The 20407-nt window shown below is 37.0% G+C and overlaps 1 protein-coding gene across 1 annotated transcript in view; it reads right to left on the reverse strand.

The window, feature by feature from the left end:
* The window catches only part of ARSK (arylsulfatase family member K), a 43250-nt gene that overhangs the window by 6676 nt on the left and 16167 nt on the right, over nucleotides 1-20407 (reverse strand). Inside the window, exons 4-6 of the mRNA XM_044265333.1 lie at nucleotides 10708-10990; nucleotides 8714-8885; nucleotides 5179-5403 (exon numbers count right to left, since the gene is read on the reverse strand). Coding sequence (XP_044121268.1) covers nucleotides 5179-5403; nucleotides 8714-8885; nucleotides 10708-10990 — 680 coding nt within the window. The remainder of the gene's footprint in view (nucleotides 1-5178; nucleotides 5404-8713; nucleotides 8886-10707; nucleotides 10991-20407) is intronic.

A 20407-nucleotide genomic window follows, 5' to 3' on the forward strand; every position in this document is an offset into this window, starting at 1 on the left:
CACAAGTTCATTTTTATATAATTACATTTTCATAATTCAAAAATACGGATTTATCTTTTATGTGAGGGGAAGGCAGGTGTTTTACAAAAAAGATCAATTATTAAAAGAAAAAAACTCACATGAAAATATGTTTAGAAGAGAAAATCAAAACTATTTTAATTTTAAAGTGAGACTCCCTTTATTTCTAACTGAGCCAAAAGATGCTGCTAATAGGTTATTAGAGAAAAAAAGATATGGGGTGGGGGGTAATTTTTAAAGAATAATCTCTGAAGTGCTATCAACTTTAATAGTATAAAGAATTCCTGTTCATAAAAATGGCACTCTTCTGCCAGTATTAGAAAATGATAATGTGATGGTATACCACAAAGGACTATTAAGATAAACAGGTTAAGAATACCCTTTCTACTATATCATAAAATACCATTTTTTTCTTTTTTTTTTCCAATTTATTTATTTTCAGAAAAACAGTATTCATTATTTTTTCACCACACCCAGTGCTCCATGCAAGCCGTGCCCTCTATAATACCCACCACCTGGTACCCCAACCTCCCACCCCCCCGCCATTTCAAACCCCTCAGACTGTTTTTCAGAGTCCATAGTCTCTCATGGTTCACCTCCCCTTCCAATTTACCAAAATTCCCTACTCCTCTCTAACGCCCCTTGTCCTCCATGCTATTTGTTATGCTCCACAAATAAGTGAAACCATATGATAATTGACTCTCTCTGCTTGACTGATTTCACTCAGCATAATCTCTTCCAGTCCCCTCCATGTTGCTACAAAAGTTGGGTATTCATCCTTTCTGATGGAGGCATAATACTCCATAGTGTATATGGACCACATCTTCCTTATCCATTCATCCGTTGAAGGGCATCTTGGTTCTTTCCATAGTTTGGCGACTGTGGCCATTGCTGCTATAAACATTGGGGTACAGATGGCCCTTCTTTTCACTCCTGGGTATTTACCCCAAAGATAAAATACCATTTTATAGGAAAGAAAAAAAAAACTCTTTTGAAATACCTTCTGTATTTTTCCCCCAATTTTTTAAATTAATTTTATTATGCTGTGCAATATTCGTTTCAGGTGTAGTTAAAATGCCTTTTAAAAACTATTGTAAATTCAGACTTTTTAATAAAAGCATTGTAGCCTCTTAAAATCTGAACAGGCTCTTCATAGTAAGGTAGGTTTAATAGAACAGGAATCTCTATTCCTATTTTGGTTTTTCCTATTTAATATTCTTCTCTCTGAGGTATTTTTAATCACCATCTTTTATATGCTATTTATGAGATCTGTATGACGTAGGGAAGAGGAGTTCTGGTTTGAGGCTTTGATCTAAGATATTCAATCCCATACTCTGGGTGTAACTTAAATTCATATAAAATAATACAGCTATGGCTAAGCTAATAAAGAAAGGGCCTTTAGAATCCTAAGAATACATTATGTTTTATATCTGTTGTAAACTCCTAATTGGCTAGAAGAATCACAAAATAAAAAGTCCATTGTAGATGCGTTATCAACAATCTGTATGTGTTATTTATTAAGCAGAGGTAAAATAGAACATACTGTCCTACAGGTCTGATTTTTGAGTTAATCTTCATTGAAGTAGCTTTAAACTCTTTTAGTACGGAGCAATTTCATTTTTAAAAAATTTTTATTTTTTAAAGATTTTATTTATTTATTTGACAGACAGAGATCACAAGTAGGCAGAGAGGCAGGCAGAGAGAGAGGGGGAAGCAGGGTCCCCACTAAGCAGAGAGCCCGATGTGGGGCTCGATACCAGGACTCTGAGATCATGACCTGAGCCAGAGGCAGAGGTTTAGCCACTGAGCCACCCAGTCGCCCCAAACAATTTCATTTTAAAAGATAGATGGAAACATCAGATTAAACACAGACTATCAAAACAGCTTTGCCCTGTTTACTGGTGTGTGTTCAACAAGGCAACAGACTCCGTTTATGGCTGTTGATCCTGGTGTAATTGTTAATAGTCTCAAAAACGTGCTGATTTGGACAATATATTAGATATACCCTATCTGAATAAATAAAACAAAAACCCCTGTTTATACAGTTTAAAGCCTTCATTTTTTTTTCAGTAATTCATGGGGACCATTTTCACATATCATTTCATCATTTAAAATAAAATTGACTATTTTTTACCCAATCTGTTTCTACTCAGTATTCATATTGTTTCTAATTCTTTAGCTTAATATGATATTACAATAAATATCCATGGAGATAAATCTTTGTATATAGCTATAGGTTATTTTCTAAAATTGGAATTTCTAGGTCAAAAGGTATGTGTATTTCTGAGTAATTTGGAACAAACTGCCACATTGCCTCCAGAAAATCTGTGCCAGTTTATACTCCTAGAAGCAGAATAAGGAAAGGCCTAATTCCAATATAAGATTTTCTAATTCTTTTTAATCTTTGAAAACTTTATATGTGCAAGAAAATTGGTATCTTCTTGTTTTAATATTTTTCTGACTACCGAGTTTGAACCTTTAAAATATCTTGGCCATTTGAGTATCTTCTCTTGTGAATTGTTTGTTTCTATCTTTCAGTCACTTTTTGAGTAGGGTATTTTTCTTTTTCCTATAGATTTGTAAGAGCTCTATTAATATTAACGCTTTATCATTTGCAAAAATGTTAATTTTAGAAAAATTATAATATTACCATGCTGTTTCCTGGCTCCAACATAAGATTCTTGCTGTACCCCCTCATCATTCTCTTTCTACCTTATCTCTGGTTAACATCTGGTCAGTAGGATGTTTCAGTGCTTTATATAAAAAGACCCATGCACGGATATTCTCCTTCCTGCCCCAAACACATAAATATAACTTTTCCCTTTTGGTGATAAAAATATTTGTAATGAAACATATTACAAGCTGTGCTAAGTCTGAATAGGCTAATTTCCAGTTTAGAATTAGAGAGACACTGATTTTTGGCTTAATTTCCTTTATTCTAGTTGGGCAGATCTAATCAACACATGATGTAAATGCTGTTAATATATTCTGTAGGGAAATGTGACTCAGATGTCTATTACGAAGAATCAGTGAAAGATAAAAATAAATAAAAACCTACATAGAACTGTGAGTTTTAGAAAATTGTAATAATTAACAAATTGCAGGAAAAAAAGAAGTTGGGGAGCACCTACATAATTTCCAGAAGAGTAGGGAAGGAATGGGAGGAGTTTCTGGGAATGTTTGGTTTTGGCTAATGAAATGCTTACTGTCATACAACACAAATCCAAGGATAGGCAGGTAGTCTCCTAGGTGGATAATAAATTCCCTCAACCTAAGCAGTTTTATTTAGTGTTTTCTTATATAATCTGTTAGCTAAATACATTGGGAAATCTTGCAGATGCCTTTTAACTCTTATGATGTATAAAATGGCAAGTAGTGTTAATGGTGGATCAAAAATGTAGAGAAGAAAAATTTGCACTGTAGGCAAATATAAAACAACATTTAAAGAAAAATCGCTTAAATATGCATAATAATCACCTTACATACCAGGTGATAGGCTGACTAGGCATAGATAGGACTCACTGCAGACAGCTCCCTGTACATAATGGTCAGTTGAGCTGCTAGAGTCAGAAAGACATGCAAAATGTCAAATACCACTAGCAAATATAGCAAGTGGAAACTGAGAAAGAATCAGTCCAACCTTTCTTGATTGGTTTGCAGTTCTGGTTACTGTGCTTCTAGAAAACAGAACAAGGCTAAAGAGTTCAGCAAATTTGGAAATGGAGTGGGGGGACTTCTACCTGAGGAAAAACTAAGGGAGGAAACTACAAAGAGATGCCACCATCAAGAAGCACCTGTTCCTAAGGGCACCTAGGTGGCTCAGTTGGTTAAGTATCCACCTTCTGTTCAGGTCATGATCCCATGGTCCTGGGATCAAGCCCCACTCAGCAGGGACCCTACTTCTCCCTCTCCTGTTCCCCCTGCTTGTTCGTTTTCTCTCTCTCTCTCTCTCTGTCAAATAAATACATAAAATCTTTTTAAAAAGCACCTTTCCTAAAACAATAAAGGTTATAATAAGAGAGACACAAACATACATAATCATACATACACTTCTAATCAAAACAGAAATGAGGAAGTAGTCAGGATTGCCTGAAAAGTGAGGGAGTCAGAAAGTGGCAGAGAGACAGCTAAGTGTGATAATTGCTTTGGGATGTAGGGGAACCAGCAAATGACAACTAAGAAACTGAAGAGATTAAAAATACCATCAGGCAAAAGAAAAACAAAGAATTGTGTTCAAATATACAAGAAGTGATATAAAATAAAAGAGAAAGTGAAAAGGTATTGAAAAAAATTAACCCTAAAGAATTTTAAGACCCTGGAATAGTCTTCAGTTAAATGAAGGGAAGGACTTTGTAACAGAAGGAAGGAGATAAAAAGGAATTTCTTACGTCTTTGGTTTTCAGATACATGTTTCTTTCACATTTCGATATATACATATGAAATATATATATCTTATGTCGTGTTTTCTTTCACTAAAATCTATTTATAAATAGATTGTACTTTTTGTAATTGATGGTGCCTTAGAACAGAAGAATTTCAGTATTTAAATGTTACTGAATTTAAAGTAGTCTGCTAAATTAGATAGAGGCTAACAATGCTGTATAATTTCCTCTGAATTTACTGATAGTGTTGTTCTATTACCTTCAACAAAACTGTTAACTACCCCTACCCATATGTTGCTATTCTATACGTATGGTTCTGTTTATACACATTAAGAAGCTAGTGAAGTTCTTAGTACAGAATAATCTAAAGATTCTGAGGAGAAACAGGTTCATATGTTAGATTAAGAGGCTTTTCTAACACTGTACAAGATTCGTAGTTTCAAAGTGGATAAAATAATCCAGAAGGGAACTACTTACACTTCTGAGAGGTGGTGGTAGAGAATCACATGTTGTGCAAATCCTATCTGTGAGGTTATGAACCTGAATATCTTCTATGGCTTACGTTATAACCATGCCATGACTGTGAATCTTTTGAAGGGAAAAACGACTGTATGCTACAGGAACCTGAGGAGTTACCGTCCTCATTTTTTCAGATGTGGATCTGACTCACAGTTAAAAGAATTGCTCAAGGTTATGAACAGGTCGGCCAAGTCCCTCTCTACTTATTCCTTTTCCAACATTATTACAAATAAATACTTAACAGGATTGTGTTACTTACCAAGCATAGTCGGGTAAATATCCACAAGAGAAACCACACTGGGTACTTGTAGGTTGGCCTTAATTCCTGGTCCCATCATCAAGAGTGGAACGTGGGCACTCGCTTCGTACATACTCATTTTATAAAACTGACGATGCTCCATGGCCAGCTCTCCGTGGTCTGAGGTGTATATGACAATAGTTTTCTGAAGAAGATCTAACTGGTGAAGAGCTAAAATAATTTCTCCTACAACACGAATCAAGATAAACCTTAATTAGCTTTTAGTTTGTGTTCTATCACAGTAAGCTCATAACAACTCGACCTCGCAAGAGGGTGATCGCTAACATCTGAATGTCAGCTGGTGTTCTTAAGTAAGTTATGCCACACTTCATGTGCCTGCTCTTCACCTGACAGACAAGACAGAGGAAGGAGAAAATACGGTACTGATATTTGGAGATGACGCTGGCTTGGTTTCTATGTTCCTATCAGAGATTGGGGAAAATGTTTTTCCCCTTCGTGACTTAAATGAAAAAAGAAAGACAACTCTAGATGTCAGTGCTGTGGTGTGTCCCAATGAAAGGACTGGTATTACCACCAAGTCACAATTTATGCCCCCATGGGAGGTCAGAATCCTCCTCCCTGCTACCCTTTCTCCTACCCCCAATAGGCAGGTCAGACTTAGTATATTCTTGGGTAGGGAATAACTGGACAGTAAAATTTCTCTGACCAGTCCCTGTCTCTTAGTGTCCTCCTGATTGTAATTAAGAGAATCACAGGAAGGCACAGTCCAGAGAGAAGAATCATCCCTATTTGCCAGTTCCCCAATCCTGACCTACAGGGGTCTGTCTTATGAATATAAAACCCACAGGTGATTCTGAGGTCCCAACAAACTGAGACCCACTGTTCTATGGAGTTATTTACAGAGCATAGAACATCAGAATCTTTCAACTGGACAAATATAATGGCTTCTAAATTGGTCTTGCCCCTATACCTCTTTCTTCTCTAACTCTTGTACCATTGGGGTGGTATAATATTTGATCATGTCTTACCCCAGCTTAAAACTTTTTCAAAACTTCCCATTGTCTAATTCTTCAGCAAGCTCAGCACCCCCAACTACCCTCTAGACCTATACTTCTTATAGTCCTAAACGACTTAGAATTCCTAAACTAGTCATAATTAGGTTAGATTTTCTTGCCTCTGTATGTTGTCTGCTTTCTTCTGTGTGGAATGCCTTTTCTCTCACCTTCTATTTGGCAGATTATCTCCCTGGTGAAACTGCCTGCTCCTCCAGGTAGACTGAATCGCTGTCCTCCAAGGTCTCTGCAGCCACAGTTACAACTCACGTTACAAGGGCTGGTGTTTGTACTCACCTTGTACATGTTTGCTGAGTTCTTACTATGTGCCAGGCACCATGGATCCAAAGCGAGGTAACTGGGACATGAGCTTGGTTAAGACTGAAATCCCTTGGGGCACCTGGGTGGCTCAGTGGGTTAAGCCTCTGCCTTCGGCTCAAGTCATGATTCCAGGATCCTGGGATCAAGCCCTGCATCGGGCTCTCTGAGCCCTCACCTGCCTCTCTGCCTACTTGTGATCTCTCACTGTCAAATAAATAAATAAAATCCTTAAAAAAAAAAAAGACTGAAATCCCTGCTCTCATGAGGCCCCCCTTGCTCAAGGGAAGCAGACAGTAAACAAGACAAATAATTAGACAAAAATAATAGACAATAGACAATTAGATAAAATAATAGATAAAATAATTGACTATTATGATGTAAATAATCAAGATGACAAGGCAGAGAATCGGTAGGATGGTATACTAAATTGCGGTGGCTGGGAAGACATCCCTGAGGAGATATATGAACTGAGAGCTAAAGACTGAGAATAACCAGCCATGTAAACAGCAAAGGGAAGAGCATCCCAGGCCCAGGGAAAAGCACATATAAAGACCCTGAGGTGGAGCAAGAGCTTAGTGTTTTTAATTAAAGTGTGATTTCTTAATAATATTCAATTAGTACCTCCAATGCCCTAGATAGTGCCTGACAGCTAGCTAGTGGGCACTAAATATTTGTAGGACAAATATAGAGAACAGTAAGAAATACTATTTGGAGGTGAGACTAGTGTGGATATAACAAGGTATGACCTATTTCATAAACTCTGTAGTTGAAGTGAGCTGCTGCATTTTTTTTATTAATCTAAGAGACTTCAAGAGCTATTCCCATAATCCCTGCAGCAACATTATATATATAATATTTTACCTTAGTAGATACAGATGAATGGATAACTGCAAACTTTCCAAAGTGATTTCCAGGGTGCAATGGGTGAATAATGACTGACATCAGAAAATTTGAAAAACAATTCAACATTTGTGTGGATTCAGGATTAAAGAAATTTGCTTTAAATATTAAATGCATTTAAGATTGAGTATTTAGAAAATCCTTAGGACTTTTAATTAATATTATACTTGATATATTATAAATAATACACCCATTTTTTTTGCCTTCTGCTTTATACTTTTCTATTTTGGGCCAATAATGCTTTTTAAGAATCAGCCACCCGTTCCCTCTCAAAATTCACTCTGTACAAAAGTGTGCTTCCCACACTTCACTAATATGGTTTGCTCCACTCCAAAGTATAGCAAACTATGAAAATAACTTGTTAGAAAAATTGATTTTAAAAAAAAAAAGGGTTCTTCAATCTAAAGTGGAAAATGCCATTCACTCTACAAGTGAGTAGGCAAAACACTTTCTTGACACTCATCTTATGGAAGGAGGTAGGGTTTTGAGCTGAACTAGGGAAGGAAACTGGTATGATACTGGTCCAGAAATACACATTAAAAAAAAAACTGATGTCAGTTTTAGTTAAACTCTAAAGGGCCTGGGAAGAATGGTTTTGTTTTCTAATTATTACAAGTCTGGGATAATTCACAAGATTCTGTGACTAAACTCATCTCTCAGAATCTAAGCTGCCTTACAATTTACCTGTCACATGTGTACCTGTGTCATATATGTACTGATTCCTGTTTATTTTTTTAAAGATTTTATTTATTTATTTGACAGATAGAGATCACAAGTAGGCAGAGAGGCAGGCAGAGAGAGAGGGGGAAGCAGGTCCCCCGCCGTGTCACCCCCGAGCAGAGAGCCCGTTGCAGGGCTCGATCCCAGGACCCTACAATCATGACCTAAGCCAAAGGCAGAGGCTTTAACCCCCTGAGCCACTCAGGCACCTGTACTGATTCCTGTTTAAAGCAGGTAAAAAGTTTTGTGTCAAGCAGATAATAACCTATGGTCCTGTCTTTATGTACGAACAAACCTGTGCATTTATTAATTTATGAGTAATTAAGATGAAAAAGACTTCTGAGTCCATGATTAATAATCCAAATTTTCCCAATTTTTATATGGGTCAAGATTTTTATAGTTCTAAGCCTTTAGCACCCAGCAACTGTTGTAAAACATTGTCTGAGGAAGTTCATACAAGTCAACAATCAGCATGATCACAGTTTGTTGGAAAAATATTGTACTTTTTTTTCATTTAATTGCTTATTAAATATACCACCTACCAAGCATGGCATCTGTCTCAGCACACATAGCATAATAAAAGGCCCTAATATTTTTAATTTCTTTTTCTGTAAACTTTCCAGTGCAGTTTTTTGTATAAGAAGAGTAATAATCTATAGGGTGCATTTCTGACAGAGGTGACCACTTTGGGATTTTGATGGCATCATAAGAAACCTAAAAAGGAGAGAAAAACAAGGTAGTTAATATCTTCTCTTCCAACAAGTATGTATGGTGAACAAGACAATACTTAATTACTTAGGATTGTAGAGGTATGTAAAGAAAATAGTAAATCAAATACACAATTAGGAACAAATTGTTAATATTCCTAGGGACAACAAAAGATATGTATTAATATCCATATATAGAGTCACGAAAATTGTTTTTATAATTGCACATGACAAAGAAAAATATGAGCTATATTAGACAGTATTCTAGTCCAGAAAAAGTATCCAAGCTTTTTATTGGTGTGATCAGTTCAAAATTCCCGAATCAACAACCTCAGAATCTAGACTGTTTCCCAATAGTTTGCTAGTAAAACTGCCAATATCTAGTGAGACAGCCAAATGTTTGCTAAGAAAAAAATACAACTTTTTTTTTTAAGGTTTTATTTATTTATTTGACAGAGACCACAAGTAGGCAGAAAGGCAGGCAGAGACAGGTAGGGAAGCAGGCTCCCTGCCGAGCAGAGAGCCTGATGTGGGGCTCGATCCCAGGAATCTGGGATCATGACCTGAGCTGAAGGCAGAGGCTTTAACTCACTGAGCCACCCAGGTGTCCCTACACTGCCACCATTTGATACATTCTAGCTATGCAGCCAGAGGAACTTAATGTAGATAAAACTCATTGATAAAAATAGGAAGTTCGCTGCAACACAGAAGGATGAACATATTCTAGAGAAAGTGACACTGGAAAAATGCATAGATTAAAAGAATTCTCAAAAATACATTATGACATTGGACGTGCAAAGGGTAAAATGTTGGAAGGTGATCCACATTTAGAAAGGGATAGGACAGTCTGCCAAGACTTAGAGAAGATGCTTTCTCCATTATCTTGTTATAAGTGAGAAGACGAGCACTGCCCAAATTCTTGATTTTTTTTTTCAAAAACCCAAAACACTTTAATCCTCAATATTTCTAGTGTTTCCAGTTACAGTGCATTCAACATTAGTTTTCCTGGTTTTTCATTTCCCTGCACATTTATAACCCAAAATAAGAGGTTTAATGTTTTGACAAATGTTTTTAAGAGTCCTAGAAAAATGGTCATTTTCTCAATTGATTGTTGAGAACTCTTTGTACAGTTTCAACGTGCATGGTCACTTCTACTAACCTGCCCTCTGCCAAGTGAAGACTGCCGGCACTCTTAAGAGAATGCGTTTTAGTTTCTTCTCTCTCTCTTTTTTTTAAAGATTTGATTTATTTGAGAGCTAACAAGCTGGGGGCACAGGGCAGAGGGTGGGAGAGAGAGAAAATTCTGAGCAGACTCTGCACTGAGAAAAGAGCCTGACCCGGGGCTCAATCCCAGGACCTTGGGAACCTAACTTGAGCCATCCAGATGCCCCAGTTTCTTTTTTTATAGACACATTATATACAAATGAGTTCAACTCAGAAGTAGATTACTAGGGCTTTTTTTTTTCTCTTTTTGGGATCCTGTCTTTACTGTTTCTTTTATTGTTTTGTTTTGTTATGTTATGTTATGTTTATCACCATACAGTACATCATTAGTTTTGGATGTGGTGTTCCATGATTCACTGTTTGCTCCATGCAATCTGTGCCCTCCTTAATACCCATCAGATTACTGATTTTTTTAATACTTATTTTATCTATGTAAAATTGCCCCTTTGTTTTTTGTCAACCAGTTATTGGACATATTTGATTAACTAAGCTACAGAATTTTCAAATTTGTCTTTAAAAGTGATCAAAGAAGCAGTTGCCAAGTACCAATAACATACAGTTTATAATATTAACTTGTACTTTTGAGCACACTATAGTGTACTTACCTTTTTAAGCCAATAAAGAGATGTATGAAAAGTTGAAGATCCAAAATTCTCTCCTGAAGATGGGGAAGGATATGGATGTGGTAAATTTAATCCCAAGTAGAGAACAAATGGTTGAGTGTAATTATTTGCTTCCTTTCTTAACCAATTCACTGCTCTGTCTGTATTCTTCCAGTCCCTTTCCATTACTCTTACTTTAGTCTTTTTAGGGATAAGATTCACCACAGGTCTGCCTTCTTGTCTGAGTAAGAAAGCAACATCTCTTGTCCATGCTTCAACACGGTTGCTGAGGAGGCAAAAAGACAGGTGTATTATAAGGTACTAAAAAAGATAAGAAAAAAACTGACTAAGCAAAGATATAAGAAAGCAATATGGAAAACAGTTTTTAGACTCAGTCATGTAAATATTCAGGTTCACTACACTAGATCTCATTAAGAGAGCTACTGAAACTTGCAAACACAGAATCCAGGGGGAAAAATGATGAGAATCAAATATTCACCTATGTATTCTTTAAAACTAAGATAGATTATTTAGAAGAGTTACTTTTTCTTGTAACAACACATTTAATAATATAAAAAATAGTTCAAGTTCCTGGTATTTCTCCTAAATTTTCTACCAATTTGTCTTTTTTTCTGTCAGAAGGAAGAGAAGTTTTTATTTTTATTCCAGTATAGTTAATATAAAATGTTACATTTGTTTCAGGTGTACAATACAGTGATTCAACAATTCCATATATTACTCAGTGCTCATCAAGATACGTGTACTCTTGTCTCACTCAACCCCCCAACCTCTCCTCACTCACAACCATCAGTTTATTCTCTACAGTTAAGATTCTGTTTTTTGGTTTGTCTCTTTATCCCCCCTCTTTATTTGTTTCTTAAATTCTACATATGAGTGAAATCATATGCCTTTGTCTTTCTCTGACTGACTTATTTCACTTAGTGTAATACCCTCTAATTACATCCATATCGTTGCAAATGGTAAGATCTCATTTTTTTTAGGACTGAGTAGTATTCCACTGTGTGTGTGTGTGTGTGTATGTGTGTGTGAGAGAGAGAGACATCTGCTTTATCCATTCATCTATCGATGGACACAGGTTGCTTCCATAATTTCGCTATTACATATATTGCTATAATAAACAAATGGGTGCATGTTTCCCTTTGAATTAGTGTTTTTGAATTTTTTGGATAAATCCCCAGTAGTTTGATTACTGGATTGCAGAGTAGTTCTATTTTTAACTTTTAGAAGAACCTCCATATTGTCTTCCACAGTGGCTGTACCAGCTTGCATTCCTAGAACAGTGCACCACGGCACCTATTTCTCCTCATCTTCATCAATGCTTGTTTCTTTTGATTTTAGCCATTCTGGCTGGTGAGGTGATAGCTCATTGTGGTTTTGGTTTGCATTTTCCTGATAATGAGTGATATTGTGCATCTTTTCATGTATCTGTTGGCATTGGAATGTCTTTGGAGAAATATCTGGTAGTGTCTTCTGCCCATTCTTAATTGGATTATTTGGGTTTGGGTCTTATAGATTTTGTACACTAACCTTTTATTGCATATATCATTTGCAAATGTCTTCTCCCGTTCAGTAGGTTAGTTTTGTTGGTTGTTACCTTTGCTGTGCAGAAGCTTTTTACTTTGATGCAGTCCCAATAGTTTATTTTTGCTCTTGTTTCTCTGGTCTCAGATGTATCTAGAAAGACGTTCTTATGGTCAATGCCAAAGATATGACTGCCTCAGCTCTCTTCTAGGATTTTTATGGTCTCAGTCTCACATTTAGGTCTTTAATCCATTTTGGGTTTATTTTTGATTTTTGTGTATGGTGTACGAAAGTGATCCAGGTTTATTCTTTTGTAGGTAGCTGTCCAGTTTTCCCAACACCATTAGTTGAAGACATTGTCTTTTTCCCATTTCATATTCTTCCCTCCTCTGTTGAAGGTTAATTGACCATTTAATTGTGGGTTTATTTCTGGGCTCTCTATTCTGTTCTGTTGATCTATGCATCTGTTTTTGCCAGTATCTTGTTGTTTTGATTATTATAGTTTTGTATAGTTTTGTATTATAGTTTTATGATTATTATAGTTTTTTATACTACTGTATAGTTTTTGTTATAACTTGAAATCTGGAATTGTTATACCTCCAGTTTTGTATGTCTTTTTCAAGATTGCTTCGGCTATTCAGGGCCTTTTATGGTTCCATTCAAATTTTTGGTATTATGAAAAATGTTGTTAGTATTTTGATAGGGATTTCATTAAATCTGTAGATTTCTTTGAGTACTATAGATGTTTTACAATGTATGTTCTTCTAATCCATGAGCATTGAATGTCCTTCCATTTCTTTGTGTCGTCTTTGATTTCTTTCATCAGTGTTTTATAGTTTTCAGAGTACAGGTCTTTCACCTCTTTGGTTAGGTTTATTCCTAAGTATTTTATTATTTTTGGTGTAATGTAAATGGGATTGTTTTCTTCATTTCTCTTCTGTTTCATTATTAATGTACAGAAATGCAATGGATTTTGTATCCTGTAACTTTACTGAATTAATTTATCAGTGCTAGTAGCTTTTTAGTGGAGTCTTTAGGATTTTCTATATATAGTATCATGTCATTTGCAGAGTAAAAGTTTTAATTCTTCCGTACCAATTTGGATGCCTTTTATTCCTTTTTCTTTTCTGATTGTTGTGGCTAGAACGTTTAGTACTATGTTTTAAGATTTTATTTTATTTATTTGAGAGAGAGAGAGACAGTGAGAGAGCGCATGAGCGAGGAGAAGGTCAGAGGGAGAAGCAGACTCCCCATGGAGCTGGGAGCCTGATGTGGGACTCGATCCCGGGACTCCAGGATCACGCCCTGAGCCGGAGGCAGTCGTTTAACCAACTGCGCCACCCAGGCGTCCCTAGTACTATGTTTTAAATAACAGTGGTGAGAGTGGACATTCCTGCCTGTTATTTGACCATAGAGGAAAAGCTCTCAGTTTTTCACCAATGAGTTTGATGTTCACTGTGGGTTTTTCTTATAAGGCAATTATTATGTTGAGGTACGTTGAGGATTTTTTTTCCCATTATGAATGGACGTCGTACTTTTGTCAAATGCTTTTTTCTGCATCTATTGAAATGATTTTATCCTCTTATTGATGTACTGTATCACATTGATTGATCTGTTTATACCGAACCACCTTTGCATCCCGGGAATAAATCTCATTTGATCACAGTGAATGATTTTTCTTAATGTATTGTTGGATTTGGTTTGCTAATATTTTATTGAGGGTTTTTGCATCTATGTTCATCACAGATACTGGCCTGTAGTTCTTTTTTTTGTTGTTGTATCTTTATGTGGTTTTGGTATCAGGAAAATGCTAGCCTCATAGAATGAACTTGGAAATTTTCCTTTCTCTTCAATTTTTTAAAAAAAGTTTGAGAATAGATATTGACTCTTCTTTAAATATTTGGTAGAATTCACCTACGAAGCTGTCAGGTCCTGGACTCATGTTTTTTGGTAGTTTTTTGGTTATTAATTCAACTTCACTGTTGGCAATTGGTCTGTTCAAATTTTCTATTTCTTCCTGTTTCAGTTTTGGTAGATTATATGTTTCTAATTTATCCATTTCTTCTAGGTTGTCCAGTTTGTTGGCATATAAATTTTCATAATATTGTTTTACAATTCTTTGCATTTCTGTGGTGTTGGTTGTTATTTTTCATCTTTTTTTTTCTGATTTTGTTTTGAGTCCTCTCTCTCTCTCTCTCTCTCTCGATGAGTTTATCAATTTTATTGATATTTCCAAATAACCAGCTCCTGGTATCATTAATCTGTTTTTTTTTTTTTTTTTTTTTTTTTTTTTAGTTTCTATATCATTTATTTCTGCTCTAGTATTTATTAGTTGCTTCCTTCTGCTGGTTTTGGTTTTGTTTGTTCTTTTTTCCCTAGCTCTTTTAGGTGTAAGGTCTAGTTGTTTATTTGAGATTTTTCTTGCTTCTTGAGGTAGGCCGGTATTGCTAACCTTCTTAGAACTGCTTTTCCTGCATCACAAAGATTTTGGACTGTTGTGCTTTTCATTCTCATTTGTCTCCATGTATTTTTTGGTGTCTTCTTTAATTCCTTGGTTGACCCATTCATTGTTTAGTAGCATGTTACTTAACCTCCATACATTTGTGCTCTTTCCAGATTTTTTCTTGTGGTTGATTTCTAGTTTCACTGCATTATGGTCAGAAAAGATGCATGGTATAACGTCTATCTTTTTGAAACTGTCCAGATTTATTTTTTGATCTAGTATGTGATACATTCTGGTGAATGTTCCTTGTACACTTGAAACGAATGTGTATTCTGATGTTTTAGGATGGGATGTTCTGAATATATGCATTAAATCCATCTGGCCCAGGGTACCACTGTTTCCTTGTTGATTATCCATTTAGATGATCAGTCCACTGATATAAATGGAGTGTTGAAGTCTATTATTACTGTATGGCTATTGATTAGTTCCTTTATATTTGCTATTAACTATTTTATATGTGAGTGCTCCCATGTTAGGTGCATAAATATTTACAGTTATTGTATCTTGTTGGATTGTGATTGTATGATGATAATATAGTATCCTTCTGTGTCTCTTGTTACAGTCTTTGTTTTAAAGTCAATTTTGTCAGATATAAATACTGCTACCATTTGCATGACAAATGTTTCTCTATCCCCTCACTTTCAAACTGCATGTCTTTTTTTTTTTTTTTAAAGATTTGTTTATTTGAGAGAGAAAGAGTAAGTGAGAGAACACAAGCAGGGGAAGCGACAGAGAGAGGGGAAGAAGTAGGCTCCCTGCTGAGCAAGGAGCCCAATGCGGGGCTCCATCCCAGGGCCCTGGGATCATGACCTGAGCTGAAGGCAGATGCTTAACTGTCTGAGCCACCCATTCTTGTATGTGTCTTTAGGTCTGAAGTGTGACTCTTGTAAGCAGCATTTGGGTGGCTCTTGTTATTTTATCCACTCCATCACCCACTGGGTTTTGATTGGAGCACTTAGTTCATTTACATTCAAAGTAATTATATATTCAAATATAATTAGGCATGTATTTATTGCCACTTAGTTACTTGTTTTTTGTGTTTGTGGATCTTCTCTGTGCCTTTCTTCCCTTGCTCTCTTCTCTCACCATAAATTGGCTTTCTTTAGTGATTTACTTGGATTCCTTTCTCTCTATTTTTTGCATATCTATTCCTGGTTTTTGGTTTGTGGTTACTATTAAGTTAGTATATAACATCTGCTTATAGCAGTCTATCTTAAGTTGATGGTCATTTAAATTTTGTTTTGTTTCTTTTTTTTGGGTGGGGGGGATAATAGGTAGGGGCAGAGGGAGAAGGAAAGAGAGAATCTTAAGTAGGCTCCATATCCAGCCCAGTGCAGGGCTCAAGCTCATGACCTGAGCTGAAATTGAGTTGGACACTTAACCAACTGAGCCACACAGGTGCCCCAGTGGTCACTTAAATTTGAACCCATTCTTTACTCTTCTCTTTTCCATGTTTTAAGTCTATAGGTATCATACTTTACATCCATTTGTGAGTCCCTTGACTTGAGTTTTACCGATATACTTATTTTTACTGCTTTTGTGTTTCCTACTTACTCATGGTTTCTCTTTTCCATTCACAGTCCCCTTTAATGTTGCCTGTAGGGCTGGGTTACTGGACATGAGCTACATTAGTTTTTGTCTGGGAAACTCTTTGTCTCTCCTTCTATTCTGAATGAAAGTCTTGCTGGATAGAGTCTTCTTGGCTGCAGATTTTTTCCTTTCAGTACTTTGAATATATCATGCCACTCATCTCGGGCCTGCAGTTTCTGTTGAAAATGTCTGCTAATAGCTTTATGGGGTTTCCCTCATATGTAACTGTTCTCTTTTCTCTTGCTTCTTTTAAACCTTTTTTTATCACTGCTTTTTGCCATTTTAATTACTATGTGTCTTAGTGTGGACCTCCTTGGGTTGATTTAGTTGGGGGAGCTCTGTGGTTCCTGGATCTGAATTTATTTCCTTTCCCAGATTTGGGAAGTTTTCAGCTATTATTTCTTCAAATAGAGTTTCTGTCCCCTTTTCTTTCTTCTTTTCTGGGTTACCTACAATGCAAATGTTATAATGCTTGATGCAGTCAGTGAGTTCCCTAAATCTGTTTTTATTTTGCACTTTCTGGTCAGCTTGATTACTTTCCATTACTCTGTCCACCAGGTCACTGATTTGTTCTTCTGCTTCCTGTAGCCTGCTATTTATTCCACCCGAGTATATTTTTAATTAAAATTATTGTGTTCATCTCTGATTGTTTCTTTTTTTTTTATCCCCGATTATTCTTTTTAAGATGTCCTCCACTTTTTTCTCAAGTCCAGAGAGTATCTTTATGATCATTATTTTAAATTCTCTGTTAGGCATATTACTTAGCTTTGTTTCAGTTAGGTGTCTTAGTGTAATTTTGTCCTCTTCTTTCATTTGGGGCATATTCCTCTGGCTCCTCATTTGGCCTAACTTTTTGTGTCTGCTTCTGTGTGTTGGGAAAGTGAGCTAGGTCTCTTGCTCTTAAAAGTAGTGGGTGGGGCTCACACTTTGAACAAGGTGGTGCTGGTTCTCTTCCACAGGGGATTTACACCTCCTGCAGAGATCTACCCAGCTGGGACCACTCCGGAAAGCACAAGCAAGCTGGGTTGTAGTGCCAAGGTGGGCAGGCTGGTCCCCTTCCACAGGGGATGTGCAGCCATGGTGGAGACTGAGGCTTGCCTGGTCTACTCTGTAAAGTGTGTGCTGGTGGGGGTGCTGTTTTAACAAGGTATGTGTGTGTTCCAAGGAAGCTGACAAGTTACTATCACCAGGACCCAGGCTGTGCAAAGGGCAGAATTGGGAGATACGGTATTCTCAAGGTTTGCACTGGTTATCTGGGGGAGGGAGGACCCACAGCTGGGACTGAGGCAGGCCCAGCTGGAGGGGGAGGGGCACGGTGTAAGAAAGTTAGGTGGTGAATGCTATGCCACCCCGGTTTCCACAGGTGGCTGTGTGTTTATTCTGGGGGTGGGGGAGCAAAATGGTGACTGACCATTTTGACCAAGCAGAACTCAGCTTGGTAAATAACTCTCTCTCCTGTATGCTCCAGGTGCTTTTCTAAATGCTGCTCCTATGCTCTATCTCTACAGGCTTTGTCTTACTCTCTCTTTAAGGACAGGGACTTGACTTCCCATTACCCTGTAGGCTATCCCAGCATGGATCCTGCTGATTTTTTTTTTTTTTAAAGATTTTATTTATTTATTTAAGAGAGAGAGACAGTGAGAGAGAGCACGAGCGAGGAGAAGGTCAGAGAGCGAAGCAGACTCCCCATGGAGCTGGGAGCCTGATGTGGGACTCGATCCCGGGACTCCAGGATCACGCCCTGAGCCGAAGGCAGTCGTCCAACCAACTGAGCCACCCAGGCGTCCCAAGGATCCTGCTGATTTTTAAAGTTCCGTGCTTTAAGACCTGCTGGTCTTAAGAAGTGGTTAAATTTGGCCACTTTTATTTTTGATCCCGTTTCTCTACTCCGTCTCTTACCCTCTCCATGCCCCTGGCTCCCTGCCTCCAGTGACCAGACTTGCAGGATTTAACTCCCCACTATATCTCTACCTTTCCTCTCCTCTTCAATGTGGCCTCTCCTCTACATTCAGTTGTGGAGTTTATTCTACCAGCCTTTGGGTTGTTTTCTGGGTTATTTACATTGATGTGTTACTTGCAATAAGCACAAACATACAATGTATAATTTCCTATATGCCAGCATTTCTCGAAGTGTGGCCCTGGGATCTTGGGGAGGTCCCTGAGAGGCCTTCGGGGGTCCATGAGATCAAAACTATTGTCATATTAGCAAGATGCTATATGCCTTTTTCACACTCAATCTCACATGAGTGGACAAAGGGACACAAAATTACCATGTTTCTGATAAAGGCATTCATGATAGATTAAAGCCTGTCCTACCTCTACCTGAACTCTGGTTCTTTATACCCTTGCTACTGGAAGTGGTCTGTGGACCAACAGCATCAGCATCATCTGGAAGCTTGATACAGAAACAGAATCTCAGGTCCCATCCCAGACCCACCAAATAAGAAAGGGTATTTAACATGATCCCCAGGTGATCTGTATGCATATTAAAGCATTGTTCTATATAACAGTCTAAGAAATCTTTTATGCAAAAACTTGTCAATTTTTAGATAGGATCATCAAAATAGTACTTAAGTAGCCCATAAGTGGGCTACCTTGGTTCAATGCCAGAAAATAAGCTGATGGCCAAATGCACTATCAAGCAATCAGAAATCTGATTAATTCTTTTTTTTTAAAGAGTTTATTTATTTATTTGACAGACAGAGATCACAAGTAGGCAGAGAGGCAGGCAGAGAGGGGTGGGGGAGCAGGCTCCCCACGGAGCAGAGAGCCTAATGTGGGGCTCGATCCCAGGACCCTGGGATCATGACCTGAGCCGAAGGCAGAGGCTTTAACCCACTGAGCCACCCAGGCGCCCTTGATTAATTCTTTTTAATAATAAAATATCCTCCTAGTATGAATGAAAAAACCCCTATCTAACACATTACTAACTAATTAATGCATCAATCTGCATATATGCCGTAGCTGTGTGGGTTTTCTGTGCCAATAAGCCAAATTCTGCAGCAGCATTGTTGGGTTGGCAGAAAGCATGGGATTAATTAACATAGTAGTAATCTTTCTGAAAAAATATGGTACATTACAAATGATCACATGACCATTTTCCTTCAAGATGAATTCAGAGGTTACACTTAACCTGCAGTCTTAATTAACTCTTAGTCTTCAAGAGTCTTGTGGATATCTGTTTTTCTTTCTTACACATACACAATTATTGTTTCTGATGGGATTTAAACAGCTACATGTATCTCAGAGAAGTCTCCTGAATGAAAACGTTACAGTTCTGAATAATGACGTTGCAAATTCTGGTATCAGCCTAACATATTCTATAAAAGAAAAAAGAAATCCATACTCCTTTCCATTAGATATTCTTCTTTTAATGTTGTGGGAAATACACACACCATTTTTTAAAGAACTTAATAAGGGTGTCATCTATCTTCCTCACATGTATGGACTCTCAAAAAATAGTCCATTTTAGTGGAATGAATAAACTCTAGCAAATTCAGGTGGGAACATTCCTTTTCAGTATACATTTTTTAAATGCTGAATATGTGCATGCTTTCTCACTGATCAATTTTATTAATTCCAACCATTTTTTTTTGGTGAAATTAAGGTGGCCGGTGCTCCTTAATCTTTTTTTTTTTTTTAAATTCATAGAGCTATCTGTAAATAAGATGAAAATCATGGATTTTCACTAAATAATTTTCACTAAATGATATAATTTATTATTACTATACTTAAATAAATTAATAAAATGTTAACATAATACTTTATATTTGAAATATTTCATAGTTTTAATTATAAATATATTTTATATAATAATATTAAATGCATAGTAAAGAAATGCTCTATTCTTCATGGCTCACTACAATAGAATGTAGGTAATAAAAGAGCCACCTGGAAGGATGGAAATACTTAGAAGAACACAGGAAAACTCTGAACAGATAGCAAATTAGATAAATCATAAAATTACACGAATGAGGGACGCCCAGGGGGCTCAGTTGGTTAAACATCTGAGCCCAGGTGGCTCAGGTCATGATCCCAGGGTCGTGGGACCGAGACCCACATTGGGCT

The sequence above is a fragment of the Neovison vison genome, chromosome 1 (genome assembly GCF_020171115.1).
Source record: "Neovison vison isolate M4711 chromosome 1, ASM_NN_V1, whole genome shotgun sequence".
In the NCBI taxonomy this organism is placed as follows: Eukaryota; Metazoa; Chordata; class Mammalia; order Carnivora; family Mustelidae; genus Neogale; species Neogale vison.